The sequence below is a fragment of the Planococcus citri genome, chromosome 3 (genome assembly GCF_950023065.1).
Source record: "Planococcus citri chromosome 3, ihPlaCitr1.1, whole genome shotgun sequence".
Classification (NCBI taxonomy): domain Eukaryota; kingdom Metazoa; phylum Arthropoda; class Insecta; order Hemiptera; family Pseudococcidae; genus Planococcus; species Planococcus citri.
Window position 1 is genome coordinate 9,034,664 of NC_088679.1, and position 20,691 is coordinate 9,055,354.

Consider the following 20,691-nt stretch of genomic DNA (forward strand, 5'->3'; position numbering starts at 1 on the left):
ATTTCTCGAAGGAAGCTGAATATTTTCCAAAACAACTTTCTACAAAGTAAAACTAAAAATGGGAAATACCCACGTTTTGATAAAAAATTTCAATTTTAAATTATTTTTTGATACGTGTTTTTGAAAATTTTGGCCCCCAAGTAGGTACATGTTTTTTTTTATTTTTTTTATTTCAACGAGCAGCCGATGTTGCTGGGTCAATTCCTATTGATAGGATTTTTATAGACCAATTGCAATTGAAGTGTACCTAAATTAATTTTTTCCTCTCATTTTTATTCATAGGTATGATTATTTTTTGAAGTGAGGGGAAAGAGTCATAATATCACTTCCTCACTACTCACTACAGGGGCATTTTTTTCACGATACTTTCACACGTCTTTAAAAATTAATAGGATATAGTTTAGGAAATCAAAAATTGTCAATTTCAGAATAAATAAATACCTAAGTCAAAAATAATTCAACTTATTCCGGCCACGTTTTTTTTATTCTGCTTTGGAAAGAAACGTTTCCGAACACCCCATTCTTAATCAGCATTTTCGGGTTCCACAAATGGAATTTTGTATTTCTGACCTATTTTTGTAAATTTAAAAACTGTCAAGATGATGAATTACTTAATAAATCACATATTTTTTCAGTTAAACTTAAAAATTAGTCAGGAAAATAAATTTCCATCAATTCTGCCATAAAATTCATCCCAACTTTTTCCAGCTCCGAAAAATCAGTCACCTTCGCAACATAAAACCCTCCACTCCACACCCCACACACAGATATGTAATTTTTCACATTACGAGCTCTCAAAATCGTAGCTATATCCCATACTGTAGGGTACAAGCTACACAATTTCGAGGGGGACCCGGACCACGCGATGGCGAAAATTTACATACATATCCAGTCGAAACTCATTTAGGCTAATCTTGATTTCAATTTCCTTGTCATCGTCAGAATAGCGTAAATAAATTAATTGTACGGCGGAAAACGGATATTTTAACGCGACGTTACATCGAAATCATCGCGTCGTCGCGTTAATTTCATTTTTGGCGGTGGCGCGCATCCCTCTCGTCCTAACCTACCCTGTCATAATTCAAAAAGGTACATATCTCCTACACATAGTGTACTGTATTAGGTGAAGTTTCACGTTTTGCGATGCAAAATGTTAATTATTATCGCGTTTCTTGCCTTGTTCTATATTATATAGAGGTAGGTACCTACTTTCATAACTAGTATTCGTTGTGTGAATAAAGGTAAATCATACGGATGTACAGGGTGTTTGGGAAGGTGTGAATAAAATAATCGAGAATGGGCCAAAATCAGAAGAACCATGCATCTGAGTACAATTATAAATTTTTTCTCAAAATCATTTTAGAAATAAATTCTAAAAAAAAAAAAACAAAAAAAAAAGTTCCATTACTTAATCAATTATCTTTGGTCCAAGAAACTCACCAACATCAATTAAGGTATAGGCAACCTTACAGAAACAAAAAACCGTAATAAAATATTCCACAATCACAACCAAACTCGTAACAAAAGACAAAAAGAGGTCGACTAATTAAGTCTCTAACGAAAGACGAAACAATATTTGTACAATTTTCAGATGACCGATCACTCAACCATCGTTACTCTCTAATTCGTTTAAATCCTTCGATAAAATTCATTAAACCAAATCTGGCCATGTATCCCAAAAAAGGAGAACCCATCCCAGCAAAGAAAGAAAAAGGGTACAACAGATCGTCTGCAGGTCGTCGTCATCGCTTTACGAATTTTGATGATACTGGTCCACAGAGTCCGGTATCAGTATTCATTCGTTTACACTCGAAAATCGAACACTATCGTCGTGTCAATTAATCTTATACGACGTATACTGTAAGTTGTCTTCGTTGTCGAATTTCTTCGAGTAGAAAGCTCTTTCTGACTCTATACGTGATATCTCGGTAATATATTTTTTTCCAAGGCGCGTGGCTTCGAATGCAAAATACCCGATTGTTCGGTCATCTCTCGTACACGTTTCGAAAAAATTTAAAACGCGAATATTCGAAATGTTTTATGCCCCGGAGCCTTTACGTATAGTTTATCGTAAATAGCGATTTACGGTAATTTTTCACGAGGACGATACCAGACGTGAGGGTTTATTTTACATTTTAAGCGTGTTTTGCATCGGATATTTATTTTTTTAGGCTCGCCTATGGTATATTTACTGATTATGGAAATATCGATATGTGTATAGTGGATCGTATTTAGGAGTTCGTTCACTTTTAATGCTAAATGCACGAGCTTTATAGGTTGGTACAATTCTTCATTTTGTCTTTCGGATGATTCCAAAAGCTCGTCGTATTGCAGCATCTAATCAGCTATATCTGTTCAGAGTTACTCCAACTTCCATAGCTTATGATCTCCATCATTACCTAGGTATACTTAGATGGAGGTGCTTCCTTTAAAAAAGATGAAATAAATACGTATTAAGTGATAAAAATTACCTACATTAAATAAACCGATACAAATACTTAACAAATAGAATTAGGTAGGTATATGTTAATAACTTCATAAGCTTAGTAATAAAACGAAAAATAAAAAACAAACGAAACATCAAGTTTCGAAAGCGTCAGCTCTTTTCTCTTTTTCAACGATTTCACAAATCTCAGTTAAACATCTTGGGTAATTAGATAGACCTTATTAAACATGAGATCGCAGCTGTAAGTATCTTTTAGAATGACGCTTTCGAGACATGTCAAATCACAAATTAAAATTTAAAAAAATAAAATAATTAACAAGAAATACGGTAACGAATCATTTAAAACGAAATTATATCTACTTGCTGGACACAAGTTCTTCTGTATAGCTCCTTTCTGCGATCCTGAAATATAGGTTTTCTGGATACGAGGTAGATAACATACGTCTTATTGACAACTCTCGAGCTTTATTGTCAGAATATGATTTTCGTTTGTTTGGGGCGGATTTGCCAACTTCCAAACGTTTCTTTTACTCCTTCTGCAGCCAGTCGGTGGAACTGAAAATAGATTCATTTTTTTAAAACATTGCGAGTAGATAGCTTACAAAGTGTTACAGCTCGTAGAAATAAGACTCATAAGGGTACACAAGGCCCTAATAGGTATTTTAAATAAGTATCCAATAAATTCAAGAAACCTACCTACCTACTCCAATATTTTGCCTTAGGTTCAACAAATTTTCAAATATTGGGTAGAAAAGAGCACGTAGGAAGTTAAAATAAATTCAAGAGCATTTTTTATTCAAATGCCAAATGATAACCAGTAAGTAACGCATCAGCTTTTTTCAATTTTTTCAGATTTTTCGACCTCGGAAATCGATTTTGGAATTTTTAAAATTATCCTCACATCTTCAGCCTTATGCGTTAACAAAAATTTTGCTTTTCGGCTGTTCTTTTCTTAATTTATTCCCTACCTTTTCGCTAATGATGAAACCTATCTAAATGATCAGGAATACGTGTCTTTTTACAGCATTTTTCCTCCTAAAAAACAACTCTATTCGATCAAGATTTTTTTCATCGCCATATTTGAACCAAACTAATTAAATTATCTCCCCTCCGGCCTCCTTCCAATTTTATAATGATTTAGCAAAATTTTAATGTTTATTTTTCCACCACAAAATCGACATCTTTTCATGGAAAATCGAATCAAAAATTCAAGCAAAAAACATAATTGCTAAAAAATGTGTTTTTGGGGGAGTTTAGCTCGCTGACAAATTCAAAATTCATGGGTCGACTTTTCGGGCGAAAAAGTGAATTTTTCAGTTTAATTTTTTAAACATTTTTCATGAAAAATTACATATTATCACGAAAATAGTATTTTTGATCCATTCAAGCTGTGCCTAAGGCAGAAAAGGCTGTCAAAATAAGTTTCTTCAGACGTTCTAATAAATGAATAGACTTCATTAGGTATACTCGTATCTATACCTACTCAAAAAAAATGCTGAAAACTGGTCAGTATAAAGGTGAGGAATACCTATGTATTGTATAGGTAATATTTTGAAACATTTGCAAGAAATGAAAATATTTTTGAATGCATAACTGAAGGTGTTGGAATATCTACGAGTAATTAGGTATTAAAATTCCAAAACTGACTAAGGAGGTCAAATCAAGCTACCAGAAAAAAAATTTAAAACATTGTAAATTTTCAAGTCAAATTTTGTAGGTATCACAAAGTTCTCATGAAAGAGCTAAATTTGTAAAAATCCTATTTTGATATGCAATCTTTTTTGGACTTCTTGAATTGATTAGAAACGAGTTGAATGCGTTTTGAATAGTTTATGTTTTTCGAAGTTTTACTCAGTTCCGTTGGAAAGCTAAAATTTGCTTTACATCCTGATATAATCCTGATTTAACAATGTGGAATTTCCAAATATTTTCTGGAAGATCCAAAAAGCCAAGAATATCTTCTCTAAACTCGAGGCGACATGTCGAAAATTTGGCATTAGATATCGAATCGAAAAATTGAAATTAGAGTAAATATTAAGTTAGGTACCTATAATAACTTCATAATTTCGTTGGGCAAAAATTTCAATTTTCAAAAATGTGCTGGTGGCTCCAGAACTGCTCAAAAGGTTCGAAACATTTTACAATCGATTAGTGGGTGGAGGGGAAGGGTGTTGAAAATGAAGTAGGTAAGTAACTGCATATAGCTATACAAAATTTGAGATTTCAGGGTCAATTTGGTAAACCTTCGATTTTTCTCCGTTTTTTGCCATTCAATTTCAAAAAAAAAACACGCTTGACTTTTCAAAAAAAAAAAAATTGTAATTCGAGGCCGAGAGTTGAAATGTTGCTTTTTTTACCAGATTCCTTACTCTCTTCATCCCAAAGATATGATATGCCCATTGCCCATCATGAGAAAATCGAGACTACCTATTGAGAATTTTGTTCGCTTCAAAATTTGTGAAAAAATATGGGTAACACTGTTGTTTTTTGTGCCTTGTCTACGTATAGGAGAATATGAAGCAAATTGTGATCGAGTTTCCCTCACCATTTAAAATAGTGTACACAAACCGTAGGACTGAGGCTTGTTTTGAGGCTTGGACCTTCGACCATGTAGTACCAAAGGCTCGGACTGAAACCGGGATAGCTTTTTTTCAGTACAGCGTCTCTTCGGTCGTGATGATTGTTCTAGGCAGATGAATTCTTCTACATCTCGACTTTGATTTTTCTCGCTTGTTTTATCATGGTCATATTCTTCGTCAGATTTTTCGTCTTGTGGTCTTGCACGTTTCGTATAAGAAAAAGTATGTCCATTTGCTTTTTCATGTGCCTGGACAGAACTAAGGACATCGTGAAAATAACGACACGTATTTTTTCTGCACGCGAAAACAAACACTAAAACAAAAATCGCGAATTAATATAGGTACACAAATTTTGCATTCTTGAAATGAGAAACACTAGTTTGCTTCATCACTCACTGCAAACGTGATCGAACGGTAAAGCGAAACCATTTTTGAACGTATCATCTTTGTGAGAATCATAATTTTTTAGCAACTCAGGTTTAGTCGCCTGTGGATTGGTTGCATCCCTGTGGGAACAGGAAGAGTTGATGATTGGACAAATGTTTATTGCTCAACTTTCTAATTGTAAGTACCTATTTGTTTTGATTATTTTTCTCTTACTTACCATATTGGTATTTTATCGGAGTGATAAATTTCACGGTTTCCAATTTTTGTAAACATGGTTGCGTTCCTCCAGTTCTGCTCGATTTTTAGTAATTGCACATAACCAAGAGTGCTCAATTTGCTCCAATTGGTCACAAGTGGAAGACGATACCGCCCATTCTTATCGGCGGGCACAATTTGATAACCGGAAGTGTCAAAGGAGGAATATTCAGATGGGATGTTATAGCTAGGTTCATACGACATGCTTTCGTCGACGGACACAATTTGAGAGCTGGAAGTGTCGACGGAGACATTTTTCAATCTAGATTCCTCGTCTGATGGTATTGTGGTTGGAATATTATCACTAAACTTAGTGTTATCAGCTAAAGCTTTGCAACTATTCTCATCGACAGACACAGTTTGATTACCGGAAGATTTGAATGAGACGTTTTCCGATCTAGATTCCTCGTCTGATGGTATTGTGGTTGGAATATTATCACCAAACTTAGTGTTATCAGCTAAAGCTTTGCAACTATTACCATCGACAGACACAATTTGATTACCGGAAGTGTTGAGTGAGACGTTTTTCACTCTAGAGTCCTCGTTTGGTGGTATTAGGGTTGGGATATTATCGTCAAACGTCGTCTTGTCCGCTGGAACATCCAGCACACTCTCATCGATGGACACAATTCGATAACCAAAAGTGTCGCGAGAGTAGTCTTTCATTCTAGATTCCTCATTTGGTGACATTGCAGCAGCTGGGCTGTTATGGTCATATGTCGTGTTATCAGCTAAAGCCTTGAGTTCATCGATGTACACTTTTGCTTTGTTCTGTAGAGCTATAATTTTGGAGCCCGATATCGGCCAGCTGCTTGAATTTTTAGATTGCCTGAAAATTTGAACATTTAAATTAGCTATTTGGAAAGCTGCAAATTTTATCAAGTTGGAAGAAATATGAAATTATTCAATTGGAAACCCAATAAAAACTAATCGAGTTGGATCTGCATATTTCCTGGATCGAATCTGATCCGACCTGATCCAATCAGATCACCGTTTCGATTGCATTAGATTTATTCCAACTTAATCAGATCCAACAAGGAAGGCCTGATTAGGTTTGATCAGGTTTGGTCAGGTTTGGTCAGATTTTGATCAGATTCGGATATTCTTCGAATTCAGTTTGATCTTACCAGATCAAATCAGAGTTTTGATCAAAATTCCAAATAAATCTGTTCAGACCTAAACATACCTATCCAATATTTTCCCCCTTAGATAATGTGCATGATGTGGGAATGAATGATATAAATTTATTTGACAAACTAGTAGGTAATAGGTATCTACTTACGCTTCGACTTCATGCGATAAGGTACGATATATCAGATGATGAAAATCCCGTTCAGCTTGTAGATAAATCAATCGAGCCGCATTTCTCGTATCCTCCACTATTTGGACTGTGTCATCAGCTGCAGATGAATTTTGTTCAACTTCGTCAGGCTGGAAAGGATTTTGATGGACTTGATTTTGGTCTGGTTGGACTCTGTTCGGTGCAGGTGGATCTCGTTGGTCTGCCACGTCAAATGCAGAAGGATCGAAAATCGAGGACAGATGTAGACCGAATTCGGTATCGATATTTGACATTTCTTCTTCCATGAGTGAAATTGTTGAAACGTGTAAATCTATACTAGATTCTGTAGTTTTCTTATTTCGCTGTAAAAAAAGAAAAAAAGAAAAATAAATTAACATCAGTGATAAGGTTCTAAACTTCGTAACGTACACTACATACACAGACTTTTGAAATTTTTCTAATTTTTTTGACTGATGATGGCATACCTAATTTTTTTGTGATAAGTAGGTACCCAAGTTCTTAAAAGTAATTCAATCATTAATATTACTTAATTACATAGAAATGAAGTAGATTAATTTGATTACTAAACAAATACACGAATAGGTAAATTCGTTGCTTTTGTAACTATAGGTAGGTAGGTACTGTACGTACTATGTAGGTACCTAGTGTTCTCGTGTACCTAATTTAAAAATTGGCGAATAAAGATGCGGCGATGACACGAAGACGAAGGGTACAAGACGATAAAAAAAACCACGTCAGACAGAACTTGGTACGTCGAGACGCAGCTCGTACATACTTAATATTAACATGGTAAGTACTGCGCTGGCGAGTAAAATCAAGATAAACACAGAAAAAAGCGAACGGAGAACTTGGATATGTAAACTAAACATTTTGATTAATTTAATGAGACAGCTGTTAAAGCGAGAGAAAAGAGAAGATAAATCAAATGGCGCTAAAAACCCTTAATTGTTCTATCTTCGTCTTCTATAAACAAAGATGTGCAAGGTTGGTGTGGGCATATTTTCATTCAAGTATTATACTTCTCAATTTGCAGAAAAATTCGACGTGAGTCATCATTTACCCAAATTCAGTACTTAAGTATTCCTTTCTACTATTTTTCTTCTTGAAAAAAAAACAACAACATTGGATAAAATTCTTCACAGTTCGAATGCCACAGAAGCCAGCAAGTTGGAACAACTTTGTTCGAAGTACACATTTCTGAAATGCTAAAAATGTCTTCATGTCCATAATCCGAAAATGTAGGGTTGGCTCCCCCCCCCCAGCTGAAAATGATTGCATCGAAGTAGGTATCTATACGATATGATCAGGTCAAATCTCGTCTCTCGATGTTTCCGACTTGCAAGTTAGCTTGACTAAACATCATAACAGGTGTTTGATCATTCAGAATCAGATCACATCCTCTTGAATCCAATTCTATGTGATCAGATCAAATCAGGTCAAAGTTGTCATCAGGTCAGAAGTTAACATTTTTCAAATATATTCCTGAAACCTGAGGGATAATTTGAAACGCAGGGGCTCAATTTTTTTTTGCCATTATGGTCAATTCCAAAAACTCGAAAACATTTGATCAATTTCTGCGCAATAACTTTGTATTCGATTTTTCGGAATTGGCGATTATGACCAAAAAATGGCACCACTGCATTTTAAAATATTCCAGTAGATTCAAAAAAAAATTCCAGAGTTGAAAAGCAAATATTATGTACTTTGTACTTTCAAAACACGAATTTAGTCACAAAAAAAAAACGATTTTCGAATTTTCAATTTCACATTAGAACTCTAAAAGTGGTCTCAAACTTATCAGCTCAGATGATCGATTCGTTCGCGAACGAGTCACTTATACGAATAAATTCATTCACAAACGAGTCACTTACACGAATCTATTCGTTCGCGAACGAGTCACTTATATGAATCAATTAGTTCGCGAATCATTCACTTATACAAATCAATTCGTTCGCGAATCATTCACAAAAAATAATTCAATTCGTTTGTGAATGATTCACCAAAAATTGAGAAAATAAATCGATTCGTTCGCGAACGAGCCACTTATACGAATCGATTCGTTCGCGAACGAGCCACTTACACGAATTGATTCGTTCGCGAATCATTCACTTATACAAATCAATTCGTTCGCGAATCATTCACAAAAAATAATTCAATTCGTTTGTGAATGATTCACCAAAAATTTAGAAAATGAATCGATTCGTTCGCGAACGAGCCACTTATACGAATCGATTCGTTCGCGAATCATTCACTTATACAAATCAATTCGTTCGATGAATCATTCACAAAAAATAATTCAATTCGTTTGTGAATGATTCACCAAAAATTTAGAAAATGAATCGATTCGTTCGCGAACGAGCCACTTATACGAATCGATTCGTTCGCGAACGAATCACTTGTACGAATTGAGTCGTTCGCGAACGAGTCACTTGTACGAATTGATTCGTTCGCGAACGAGTCACTTGTACGAATCGATTCGTTCGCGAATGATTTAGTAACTATTGATCAACTCGTTCGCGAATGATTCACCTACAAATCAATCGAATGATTCACCAAGAAATCAATCAATTTATTTACTTAATCGCCAATTGTTCGTAACAGAGATCAATTGCTGTACTAAATGTTTCAAAAAAGTGAATCAATTCGTTCGTAAAGAATTTTTATTTAAAGAAAAGTCGGTCTTCTCACGCTAAATGCGTGAGTGATTTTTTAAATGCTCGTCCTGGCTCTCAATTTTTAGCAGTGAATTAGAAACATTTTCAGAAGGAAAATGAAATTTGAGGATTCGAGCGAAATTATCTGCGCCGAGGTAATTTGACTTGCTGCTTACAAATCTGAAGACGATGGATTGAATTTTTGAACTTGAAAAGGCGAATCTCACAGGGTAAAATGTTGGTTCTAAAAAAAAAAAAAAAAAAAAAAAATGATTCAAACACAATTTTGTGACTTTTATAAAAAAATCTCCTATATTTTTGATACAATTTCGATCCAACTTGAGTACCTATATACTTAGCTAAAGATTTTAAAAACAGACACGACTTCAAGGGAAAAAATGATCAAAATTGGCAACAAAAAAAACACCAAATTAAAAAAGGAATTATTTCGCTTTTCGGCAGGTGAGAAATTTCACTTGCAAATAAATTGGAAACAAAAAAAATCCAAATTCAACAAATCTTGTTCCTTCCTACTTTTTGTGCTTTTACGTATGATATCTTGTGGTTGTAAACATAAGTAAGTATCGTATTGTAATATGTGTGTAAGTATGCGGTGTATTTGCACAGCAAATTAAACATCAGATGAAACATTAGCTTCCACTTTACGACTAGGTATACAATATACGTAAGTACAATTCTTATAAATCAACAGCTCTCGTTTGTATTTGTACGACGATATCTTTCTACTTATGTACGTGTAGTTCATCGCACACAAAATAAACACCCTCAGTACACAATTTAATCACACCTACGGAATCTACCACCTCATTCGGTCGATGAAAAATTTTCTTATTCACACAAGGCGATATTAGAATATCACTTACATGCACATATGCGCTCTCTTACCCCCTGCATTTCCCTCAACCAAAATTTGAATTTCATTCTGTAAGTGAGTATAGTCTATATACCAATGCAACCAGGATACTCGAATATATGGGATAAAATCTCGATGTAGCGTTAAATGAGTTTCACTCAGGGCGACATTTTTACACTTATGAGATTTCGCTATGATTAATGTACAACGCATACATATACCTTTACCTACCTACCTCTCTACCTATTCTCCTATATCCTACGGCCTACTACGGTGTTGCAAAACTATGATGAAATAAAGAAACACAAAATTCCCCTCACTTCTTACAGCGACGACCTTTCAGTTGTTCATCTTGGTATTATGAAAATCTACGTAGCGGATGATTTTTCACACCAAAGAGAGGCAAAGGCATACCAGTGAGAAAGAAAAAAGAGCATTCGGGAGTTCGTTTCCAAACCTCCAAATACCTATTCTCGTTCGTATAATATACTTTTACCACCACGATGAAGGGTAGAGAAAAAGCTCATCATTCGAGTAATGAATCTTTTTTGACTATTTCGTCGACCTTTCGCAAAACATTGGGTGAGGTAGTAGCTGGCATAAGGTATAAAAAAATTACGTTAACGTAAAGTGGTAAGTCTAGGTATACTCTCTGTGCACTTACCTACGTATACAAGACGTAATGGGAATCATTAAAATTAATTATTCCAATTAACTTTTCATCGCCGAAAAGCAGATAGAGTAAAGCTTCAGTTAGTACAATAAACACGCTTCGTATAAGCCAAGGATAAACATGGCGAGAGCGACTTCGTTATTTCATACTTAATTCATTCCGCTTTCGCTTCGTTTCTCATCTCACTCTCGCTCTTTCGCGTAGGTAACGTGAAACTATCGAAAGAGACGAAAAAGCTCTCTTTCTTCTCTGTGTAGGTAGGTACCTACTGTACTTTTTAGCATAATATATAATTCGTTTGCCTCCTCGAATCACGTTTCTTCTTTCTAGATTCCACTGCTCTGAAATTTTCTTAAATTATCCAGGTAGATAAAGTCGATAATAAACCAAGCCCGAGAAAGATAGGATACGTTGCGTTGGTGGTATAGAATACCTACGTGAAAAGCGTAATAAAAATATTTTCCAGGAATCAAACTCTCCCATCATTGGGGCGGTAAAAAATTCCAAATATAAAATATTTTACCTTTTAGGGTTTCGAGGGTTAAAATAAATAAAGAAGACTTCCTTATATAGGTACCTATATCGTGCGAAAAAAAAAATACCTAGGTACTAACAAGACATAGAATAGGACAAAGACCATATAGTCCATCGCAGCCAGTCATCACTTTGCATAAACGAAATTGAAAAGGTGGAAATAATTCTCATAACGAGACGATAGGCAGGCACCGAGACTAAATTTTGGCTCATTGTTGCCTTTAAGCAATAATATCAAGTATGAGTGGAATGAGCAGAGGGTGGTATGAAAAAAAGCAAATATGGAGAGAGAGAGAGAAAGAATGAATCGAAGCACCAGATAAAGCATTTACCGCTGAATTACTTCCGTGCTGAATTATTCTACGATTACGGATATTTTGGTGTGTACGTGCTTCGTATTCAGCATCACCAACGAGGAAAGAACGTAGGTATCGCGAAGAACTGAAGATAAAGACAGATGGATAAGATGCTGGTATCACATCGTACGTTGCCATCGTTGTTCGAAGGATTTATCGCCATTTATAAATCGCCTGCGACTTTGTGGGTAGGCTGTAGGATTAGGTATCACAGAGCTCAGACATGTAGGCAGTATAAGCTATGATGACTTAACGCGGGTGCAACAAAGAGTGGTGTGATGAGAGAGTGAACGAGAGAAAGACAATTAAGCTGCATTTTGCATTCAAACGTAGGTAACCGAAAAATGCATTATAGGAACCTAACTTCAATTTTCACGTGATAATTTAATGAATTTTTAATCAAGATCAAATCAATCGGATTGTGATTACTTGACATGTTTTTTGTTTCAATAATTTCGAAAGATCGACAAAATTATGATTGTTTGAACGATGAAAAAATTATTTTTGAAACGTATCTTGAATGAAAAATTATAGAGGAGTCAAGTTTTATAGTCATGGGATGAGGTATAACCTCCGAATTAAGGATCACTTCTTTCGTTCTCTCATGCCCCTTCCCCGTGGTATCAATATTATTATCTGTGCGGTTCAATGATTCTGATGAAAATTATAGGATCTGATAAAAGATCAGATTCAAATGTTGATTCGACCAGAAGACCAGATCTTATTGCATTGCATCAGATGAGATTGAATTGTATTTGGAGTAGCTAGGTATAGCCAGATCTGATCTGATCAGACATGTCCAAATAGACTTGATAAGGTGTAGTCAAACCGTCTTAAACAAGTCTGATAGGATTTAATCAGATCTGATCACTTTCCTTCGAGTGGAAATAATACGACTGATATCCACAAAAAATCTTTGGGAAAGAATTCCAACCCCCGCCCACTCACTTTGGAAACATTTAAGTATTCTAAAAATAGAAATAATCTGAAAAACAATATCAAAAAAAAAAAAAAAAAAATAGAAAAAAAGTAAAAATTTCAATAAAATTTACTGATAATATAAAGAGTGTGACCCCGCCATTTAAGGCATTATAAAATTATTTAATTATGAATATGGATTTTGATAATGTAACTCAGTAAAATAATGACTGCATAAGTGATGAATTCACTGTCAAAGAAAATAAAACAATTTATATAATTTGATTGATGAAAATATATGATTCAAATTTGTTATGTTTAGAAAAATCTACATTAATATTTTCTAATAAAAAAATAAAAAATAAAAAAAAGGGCGGACAAAAGCCTTTTCCCCATTTTTTGTATCTACATATTAGATAGAATTTTATCATTTTTTTTTCACGAATTGAGTTATAATAAAGTGTAAGGCTTTTGTCCGCCTTTTTTTTATTTTTATTTTTTTATTAGAAAATATTAATGTAGATTTTTCTAAACATAACAAATTTGAATCATATATTTTCATCAATCAAATTATAAAAATTGTTTTATTTTCTTTGACAGTAAAATGCAGTCATTATTTTACTGAATTACATTATCAAAATCCATAATTCATAATTAAATAATTTTATAATGCCTTAAATGACGGACGGGGTCACACTCTCTTTATGTAAGTAGATTTTACAATTGAAATTTTTACTTTTTTTCTATTTTTTTTAATTTTTTAAAATTTTTTTTGATATTGTTTTTCAGATTATTTCTATTTTTAGAATACTTGAATGTTTCCAAAGTGGGTGGGCGGGGGTTGGAATTCTTTCCCAAAGATTTTTTGTGGATATCAGTCATTTTTTTTAATGAAGTAGTAAGCACATGTGTATAATTCAGTAACGTTAATTTGCATTTAATCACATTCATTTTTTGGGGATACGGATCGATGCTTAAGGTAGTTCGGAAAATTTTCTGAAAAAATATATAAAATGCCTAGCAATACATATGCTCAGCAAAGGGTTCAATATTTTTTGGTTCAATATAAGTCAACGCTGATTTCATGATTCATTTCATAAAAAATTGATTCTTTAGACAAGGCTACAGCAAAAACTACAACTCAGACAAAGCTGAAATTTTAAATATATATGCTTTGAACATAGAGCTAGTTCCTTTTTATATTTTCACCAAATTTTTAAAATTTTTAGGGGGCCAAATCAGGGCGTGAAGGTTGAATTTTCAAGATTTTGACAATTTTTTTGTTTTATTCCATAATGGATGTAAAATCAAATCATTCTATATTTCAAATTTCGTAAAATTTGGTTTGGCCAAACTCTCAATCTTGAATTGAGTGTGGAAGAAGAAAATTACCAAAATAACAGCAAAAATGCTGTTTGAAACTTTGTGGTTGTTCGTCATATAACAATTGTTATATATATTTTCTGAAAGGTTTTTAAAAAATAAAAAGATCGGCCTTCTTACTTTTTAAAATAAGTTCATACTTCTCGAGAAAATTGCATTGGCGTGATGTCCAGGGCTGTCCAAAATAATTTGAGAATATTACTCCGCGGTGTTGCCTTACCGCCACCTACGGCTACCGCGTCGCCTGATCTGCTCAGATATGGTAATTTTCTTGATATGATCAGTTCAGAACATTCCACAGTTGCAATTTGACCTGACCAGATTTAATCAGATCTGAGCAGCTCCAAGTGTTGATCAGATTCAACGGGAGAAACCTCGTTAGATCTTACCAAATCTGACCTGAATCCAAAGGAATGTCTGAGTCTGATCTGATTAAACATATCCAGTGATATCTGATCGGATTCGATTGGAATCTCATAGGTACTGGATCTGATCTAATCTGAACTGATCTGACCATGTTCAAGTTGCATCCAAGAAGTGTCCGGATTTGATCTGATCATCAGACAGGTATGATTAGATTCGACCAGATTTCTCTATTTTACTTCTGGTCTGATCAAATTAGTCCCAAAGAATACCATTTGAATCAAGATCTTATGGTTGAACATGCTTGATCAAATGTATAGGTAATTAGATTAGATCAAATTGAACCTTCAGAAAAGGAATGCAGATGAAAAATAGGCACCGTGGCTAAATTCCTTTGTAATACTGCCTAGAAAATTCTGGAGGGATCGAAACTACCTACCTAAAATTATTTCCACTACACCGTGTAATGTCTAAAATAGGGCAATTATTTTGAATTTCAGTTGTTTTCGTGAAATGTCCCGAGTAGTGAATTTTTAACATTTTAAAGTATGAAACAACTAGAGAAATATTCGTTCCCGATCTGGGCAGAAACCTAATATTTTGGGAAATGGGGTGTAATTTGGTCAAGTGAATTACAAACAAACACTAATTGTGTTTGTGCTAAAATCAACTCAGCACGTTAAAATTATAGCATAAAATACATTTCTAATTCTCAACTTTTATTTGATTGACATTTTGGCGAAAATTTCAAATTAATTCAAAATTCTATTTTTTGACCAAAAATTTACGAAAAATAAATTTTGGAACCTGAAATTTTGACTATTTGTGTAAATATTTTTCCATGCTCTTTCGATTTAGTTGGGTCCAGTTCAAAAAGTTTTTTACCAGTTAGGATCGTTAACATATATCACTTTTCACAAAAAAAAAAACAACACTGAAAAAAAAAACAATAAAAATTACTATTTCAGTACAGTAACCGGATCCAATCCAAAAATAATAGTGATTTTTACTCAGCCAAAAAATACATTTTACTATAGAATTAGGTAAAATTTATTACTCTCATAGTAAAATTTACTAATCTCATAGTAAAATTTACTAATCTCATAGTAAAAATCGCAATATTTTTGAATGGGATCCGGTTACTGTATGAAATAGTAAAAATTATCCATAATTTTTTTTTCCGTGAACAACACCAACATAATGAACGAGAAATTTTTTACATAACGGTCTTCCACGTCAATTCGACTAACAAGAAGTGGTAAGGAGGGTCGGCGATTTTTTTGAAATTTTTCCTGTGGAAAGACCTTTTGAAGAGATGGCCAATGGCGCAACACTCGATAAAATACACTTATCACAAAAAAAAAATTCAAAAATTTCAAAAAATTAACGAATTTTAATTTTTTTGCTCCGAGTGTATTTTTATAAACTTTTTCATGAAATACGTCAGGAGAGGTCAAAATAACTAAAATAAGACAACTGAATAAATTCAAACTTTTTTTGATGTTTGAAATTTAGAATTGAATTTTTTCGTATTTTAATTTTTTTTTTGTGATCAGTTCATTTTATCGAGTGAAAGGGTTTTTCCAACTTTTTCAACGGATATGTAAAAATAGGGGTCAAATGGGTCAACTTCATCAATCAAAACTTTTTTTCATGTTTTATATCAAAAAATCGTATTTTTTCGTAAACTTTCAATTTTTTTACATCGATTTTACGAAATAATTCCATCCCAATTTTGTAATATTTTGTTCAGCATGAAAAGTTATCCATAATATATTTTTTTCAGAATTTTCGAGAGTCGCAACGATATGAAAACTACGTTTTGAAACTTTTCGAGACAATTTTTCGTACGAAAAAAGTGGCAACACTGATTTTCATGATATCACCGAAAAACCTTTCAAAACCCCTAACTATTGGGGAAAGTTCCATTTAGGTAGGTATCGCGATTATCGAGTAATCCGCTGCTGAAATGGATGATATTTCAAGTTCACTGAAAACTTTGACAACCCCTAGCAGCCTTTAAAAAAAAGCTACAGGGCTGCGATTTGCGCCATTGGCCATCCCTTCGGAAGGTCTTTTCACAGGAAAAATTTCAAACAAATCGTCGACCCCCCTTACCACTTCTTGGTCGAATTGACGCGGAATGACCCATAAGTAGTATCAAGAAGTATATTTTAAACTAATGGGACCACCTAACCAGATTTTCATCTTCGCAGATCTATTCAAAGGTGCTCGAATATGAATAATAATCGCAATCTTTATGTTCATTTTCAAAATTTTTTCCAAGAAAATAGCTCACAACGCTAAAATTTATTACTTTCAGCTAAGTAGATAGGTAGTTACTCGTTGGAAATATTCTTTTTTTTTTTTTTAATAGGAACTAAGACTAATTTTTATCTTTATATTTCTGTTTCAGGTGAGTTATACAACTTCAATAAGCTCAAATTTCAAATCCAACCGTAAGTACAGTATTAACACTTGAGCATAAATGAGTGGGGTTGAGTTATGATTGTTGAAAAAAAAAACAAAAAAAACCAGATGAATAGTAACAAGAAAAAAATCTGTTCAGATTTCCGGTCTTTAAGTCAATTCTGAGTTCAGACAAACTCATTTTTACCTTTTTTTACGACAATGATTTTCAAATTGACAACTGAACTTGCTCAAAGTCACTGCAAGTTTATCATCAGATCATGTAAATAAGTGAAAATCTCGTACAACATCGACTGACAATGAGTCGACTCTCAATCCTGCATTAGAAGCTGGTATTATTCGTCAAATGAGTACGAAGAATAATCGATCGACAAAACATTCACAGCCTCTACATTGTTTCTCTTTTCACTATTATTGCATCGTTGGAATTCAACTTCCAACAACGATGATGCCACTCGACGTAACAATTTTCCACACCAACGACACAAAGCAAGAGCAATCAACAAATACGAAACTAAATCAAGAAAAACAATCAAATCGTCGGTAACAAAAAAAAAAAAAAAAGAGAGAGAGAAAGAAAAGAGGTGAGCATAAACACACGGACGCTCTATACCACTTGTCGTCTTCCTCTTTTTCCTCTTCACATTCTCTTTTCAGATCCACACAGCAAACGTAGCTTTCAATGTATAAGGCATACCAACCGTGTAATATCAAAAAGGCATTCAAGTTGGAAAAAAAATTCTCATTTTCTTTTTCATATACGAGGCGTCGTCGTATTTTTTGACCCATTTTGTACCCATTCTTTGATCGATAAACATGTATTCATTACGTATACCATACACCTTCGGCTTCAGCCGTTCATACAGAATGTAAGTACACGAAGTACAGAAGATAGGTATTATAGGTATGTACTCATATGCAATCCTCCTTATGGAAATAGATAAACTTTTTTGTGGAGCCACAATAAAGATTAAAAATAAAGTCAATCCGAGCCAATTCATAAAAAAAATTAGTCACCAGACGAATGACGTCGAATAACTCTTCCTTTACGATTTCCATCTCAAACAGACCCCCATAATAAGAATAACACTTCAACCCACTCAACATAACAAAGAATATTTCCAGATGAACAATTTTCCATATTTTTACCCAAAACGAAATCACATCGTGGTCGTTACAAATTGACGCAATTAGAATTAGAATCTCTCAAACAACTTTTAATACGTTTGTCGAAGAAAATTAATTTCCTCGTTTCGAATACTTGCAACTAACCCAGCCAGCGACAATGCTGCAAGAACACAAAAGTAAAAGGAAAACTTTCGCGACCTAAGGGGAACAGGGATAACTAAGTGGAGAAAGAGAGGACGAAGAATAGAAAACGGGACACCCAAGACACCGTATAGACAACCGCTATATCTGTGCTAAAAGGAGGGGGGAGGGGGTAAGCGACTAACCAGTTAAATATATCGAATCGAAGAGAAAATAATTAGAATAAACTTTTCTACAGACCAAGGCGACTTCGACGACGGTAAAGATGTCCTGTGCTCGAAAGGCAGGAGGAGGGAGGGGGTATAAAAGCTCAGTTATAATATGCGGGGATGCTAAACGGACGTTTCGAACAAGTTTACAACTTACCCAAATAGTTTACACGAAACTTCCGCCCGGCCAAACGTTAAGTCCTGCAGGTTTTCGCGGGTTCCCGTTCCCAGATCCTTATAATATTCCAGCGGTGGAGTGTGAAATACTAGATGAATAATGAACGGAGTGCAGAAAAGGAGGGACACGGTAGAAAGAGCGCAGAAATTTAGCCATCGTCTTCGTCGTCGTACTTTGTCCCCTTCCATCTTTATTTTTTGGATTACAGACTTGCTCGTGCAGTTTATCGTCTTGAGTCTTCTTTGAGAATGTTAAAATGCTGTTATATTCTCCGATCCACTTTCCAGCATGGATGTTCTGCTTTGACCCCTCCATCTCCCGCCCTCCGCACGAACATAATTTCCAACGAAGACGCCTTAAAGGGTACGACGATATTGTTGGTACCGATAAATCGTTTATAATGCAGAAAGAGAAGGAGTGAGGATGAGAGGTAGGTAGTTATCGAGGATCTTAAAGTTACGGTGTAATTTTATTTTCTTCGAGTGAAATTTTGAGAATTTGGAAAATGAGTAGGTAATAATTTTACACTATAAAGAGAGAAAAAAGGGATAGGTACGGCTGGAGAAGAAAGAAAAGAACTCATTGCAAGTGAAATGCGTACGTATATCTATACTTATGTGTAGAGCTAATTATAGACGATCATATCGAAGAAAAATTACCACCATTTCCGAACCGCGAATCTTCAATTAAATACTCAGCCAGACTTCATAATATGTCCAGTCTATAAAGGGAGACAGGAGAAGAAAAAAGAATAAAGAAAGACGAGGGGTAAAATCAAATGAAATCGAAACCATAGAACGGGAGGGAGAGGGGGAAAATTTGACGCTCGCGATTCCCAACAGTTTCCGCGACAGCCTTTCATTATCGGTTGGTTTTCGTGTGTTTTTGACAGGCGTAGAAAAAATTCCTGGCTTTTTTCCTGCTCTTAAGAAATAGACATCAGGTTTGTTCGTTTTTATTACTCGGTCTAACCGGGTCTACACTTTCCTTACTCTCCTTACTCCGCTCTCCACTTTTTACCCCTGATTTAACCAAAGACCTATAACAGGTCTCTGGATTTAACCTTACCCGGGTGAGAAACCTGGTTAAAAACGAACAAACCTCTTCAAAGACGAGAGTGTTAACACGTCATTAAGAAACACAAAAGAAATCGCTTCCGCGTCACGTCACGTCACTTCGTCTCACTTCACCTTACGTCTCTTCGCCAATTCGTAGCATATATTCGTGGTATTGCTATACTCGTATCTTTGGTATAGTATAGGTAAATATGTTATGGTATTTTATAATGATACGTCATATTCTCGTTTTCGAACCGTGTAGGGGAAATATCTCCAATTTAGACTTACTAAACGAATACGTCTTGATAATATATTGGTATGTATTTCAGTACCTATACATATAGAAACTGGGTGTAGCAAAAAGAATAAAACACTCACACATTATGCGTGAGAATACCGACTTTTCGTTCAATATGCAATCTCTTGAGAGCGAATCGATTCACTTTTTGTGAAACGTTTGCATAGAAATCGATCTGCTCACAAGCTAAGCGAATCGAAACAAATCATTCACAAATGATTGACAATTGAATAAATTTTTTATGTACTTCTAGGTTAATCGTTCGCGAACGAATTGAGTAATTTTTGGTGAATCATTCGGGAAGGAATTGATTAATTGTTGATGAATGATTCGCAAACAAATTGATTATTATTACTGAATCATTGACGATGAACGAATTGAATAATTTTTTGTGAATCATTCGCGAACGAATTGAACAATTGTTGGTGAATCATTCGCGAACAAATTGAATAATTTTTGGTGAATCGTTCGCGAACGAATTGAATAATTTTTGGTGAATCATTCGCGAACAAATTGAATAATTT

At 34.5% G+C, this 20,691-nt stretch overlaps 2 protein-coding genes across 4 annotated transcripts in view; one reads left to right on the forward strand and one right to left on the reverse strand.

Moving 5' to 3' along the window:
• LOC135840158 (neuroligin-4, X-linked-like) overlaps positions 1-20,691 on the forward strand; it is a 642,239-nt gene that overhangs the window by 410,788 nt on the left and 210,760 nt on the right. The gene's annotated exons all lie outside the window — the stretch shown is intronic.
• LOC135840159 (uncharacterized) overlaps positions 2,459-20,691 on the reverse strand; it is a 58,169-nt gene continuing 39,936 nt past the window's right edge. Inside the window, exons 3-7 of one of the 2 annotated variants that reach the window (XM_065356539.1) lie at positions 6,950-7,311; positions 5,630-6,496; positions 5,422-5,531; positions 4,992-5,338; positions 2,459-3,001 (exon numbers count right to left, since the gene is read on the reverse strand). In XM_065356539.1, coding sequence (XP_065212611.1) covers positions 4,995-5,338; positions 5,422-5,531; positions 5,630-6,496; positions 6,950-7,311 — 1,683 coding nt within the window. In that variant the 3' untranslated portion in view covers positions 2,459-3,001; positions 4,992-4,994. The remainder of the gene's footprint in view (positions 3,002-4,991; positions 5,339-5,421; positions 5,532-5,629; positions 6,497-6,949; positions 7,312-20,691) is intronic. The other variant, XM_065356538.1, reaches the window with a different exon arrangement.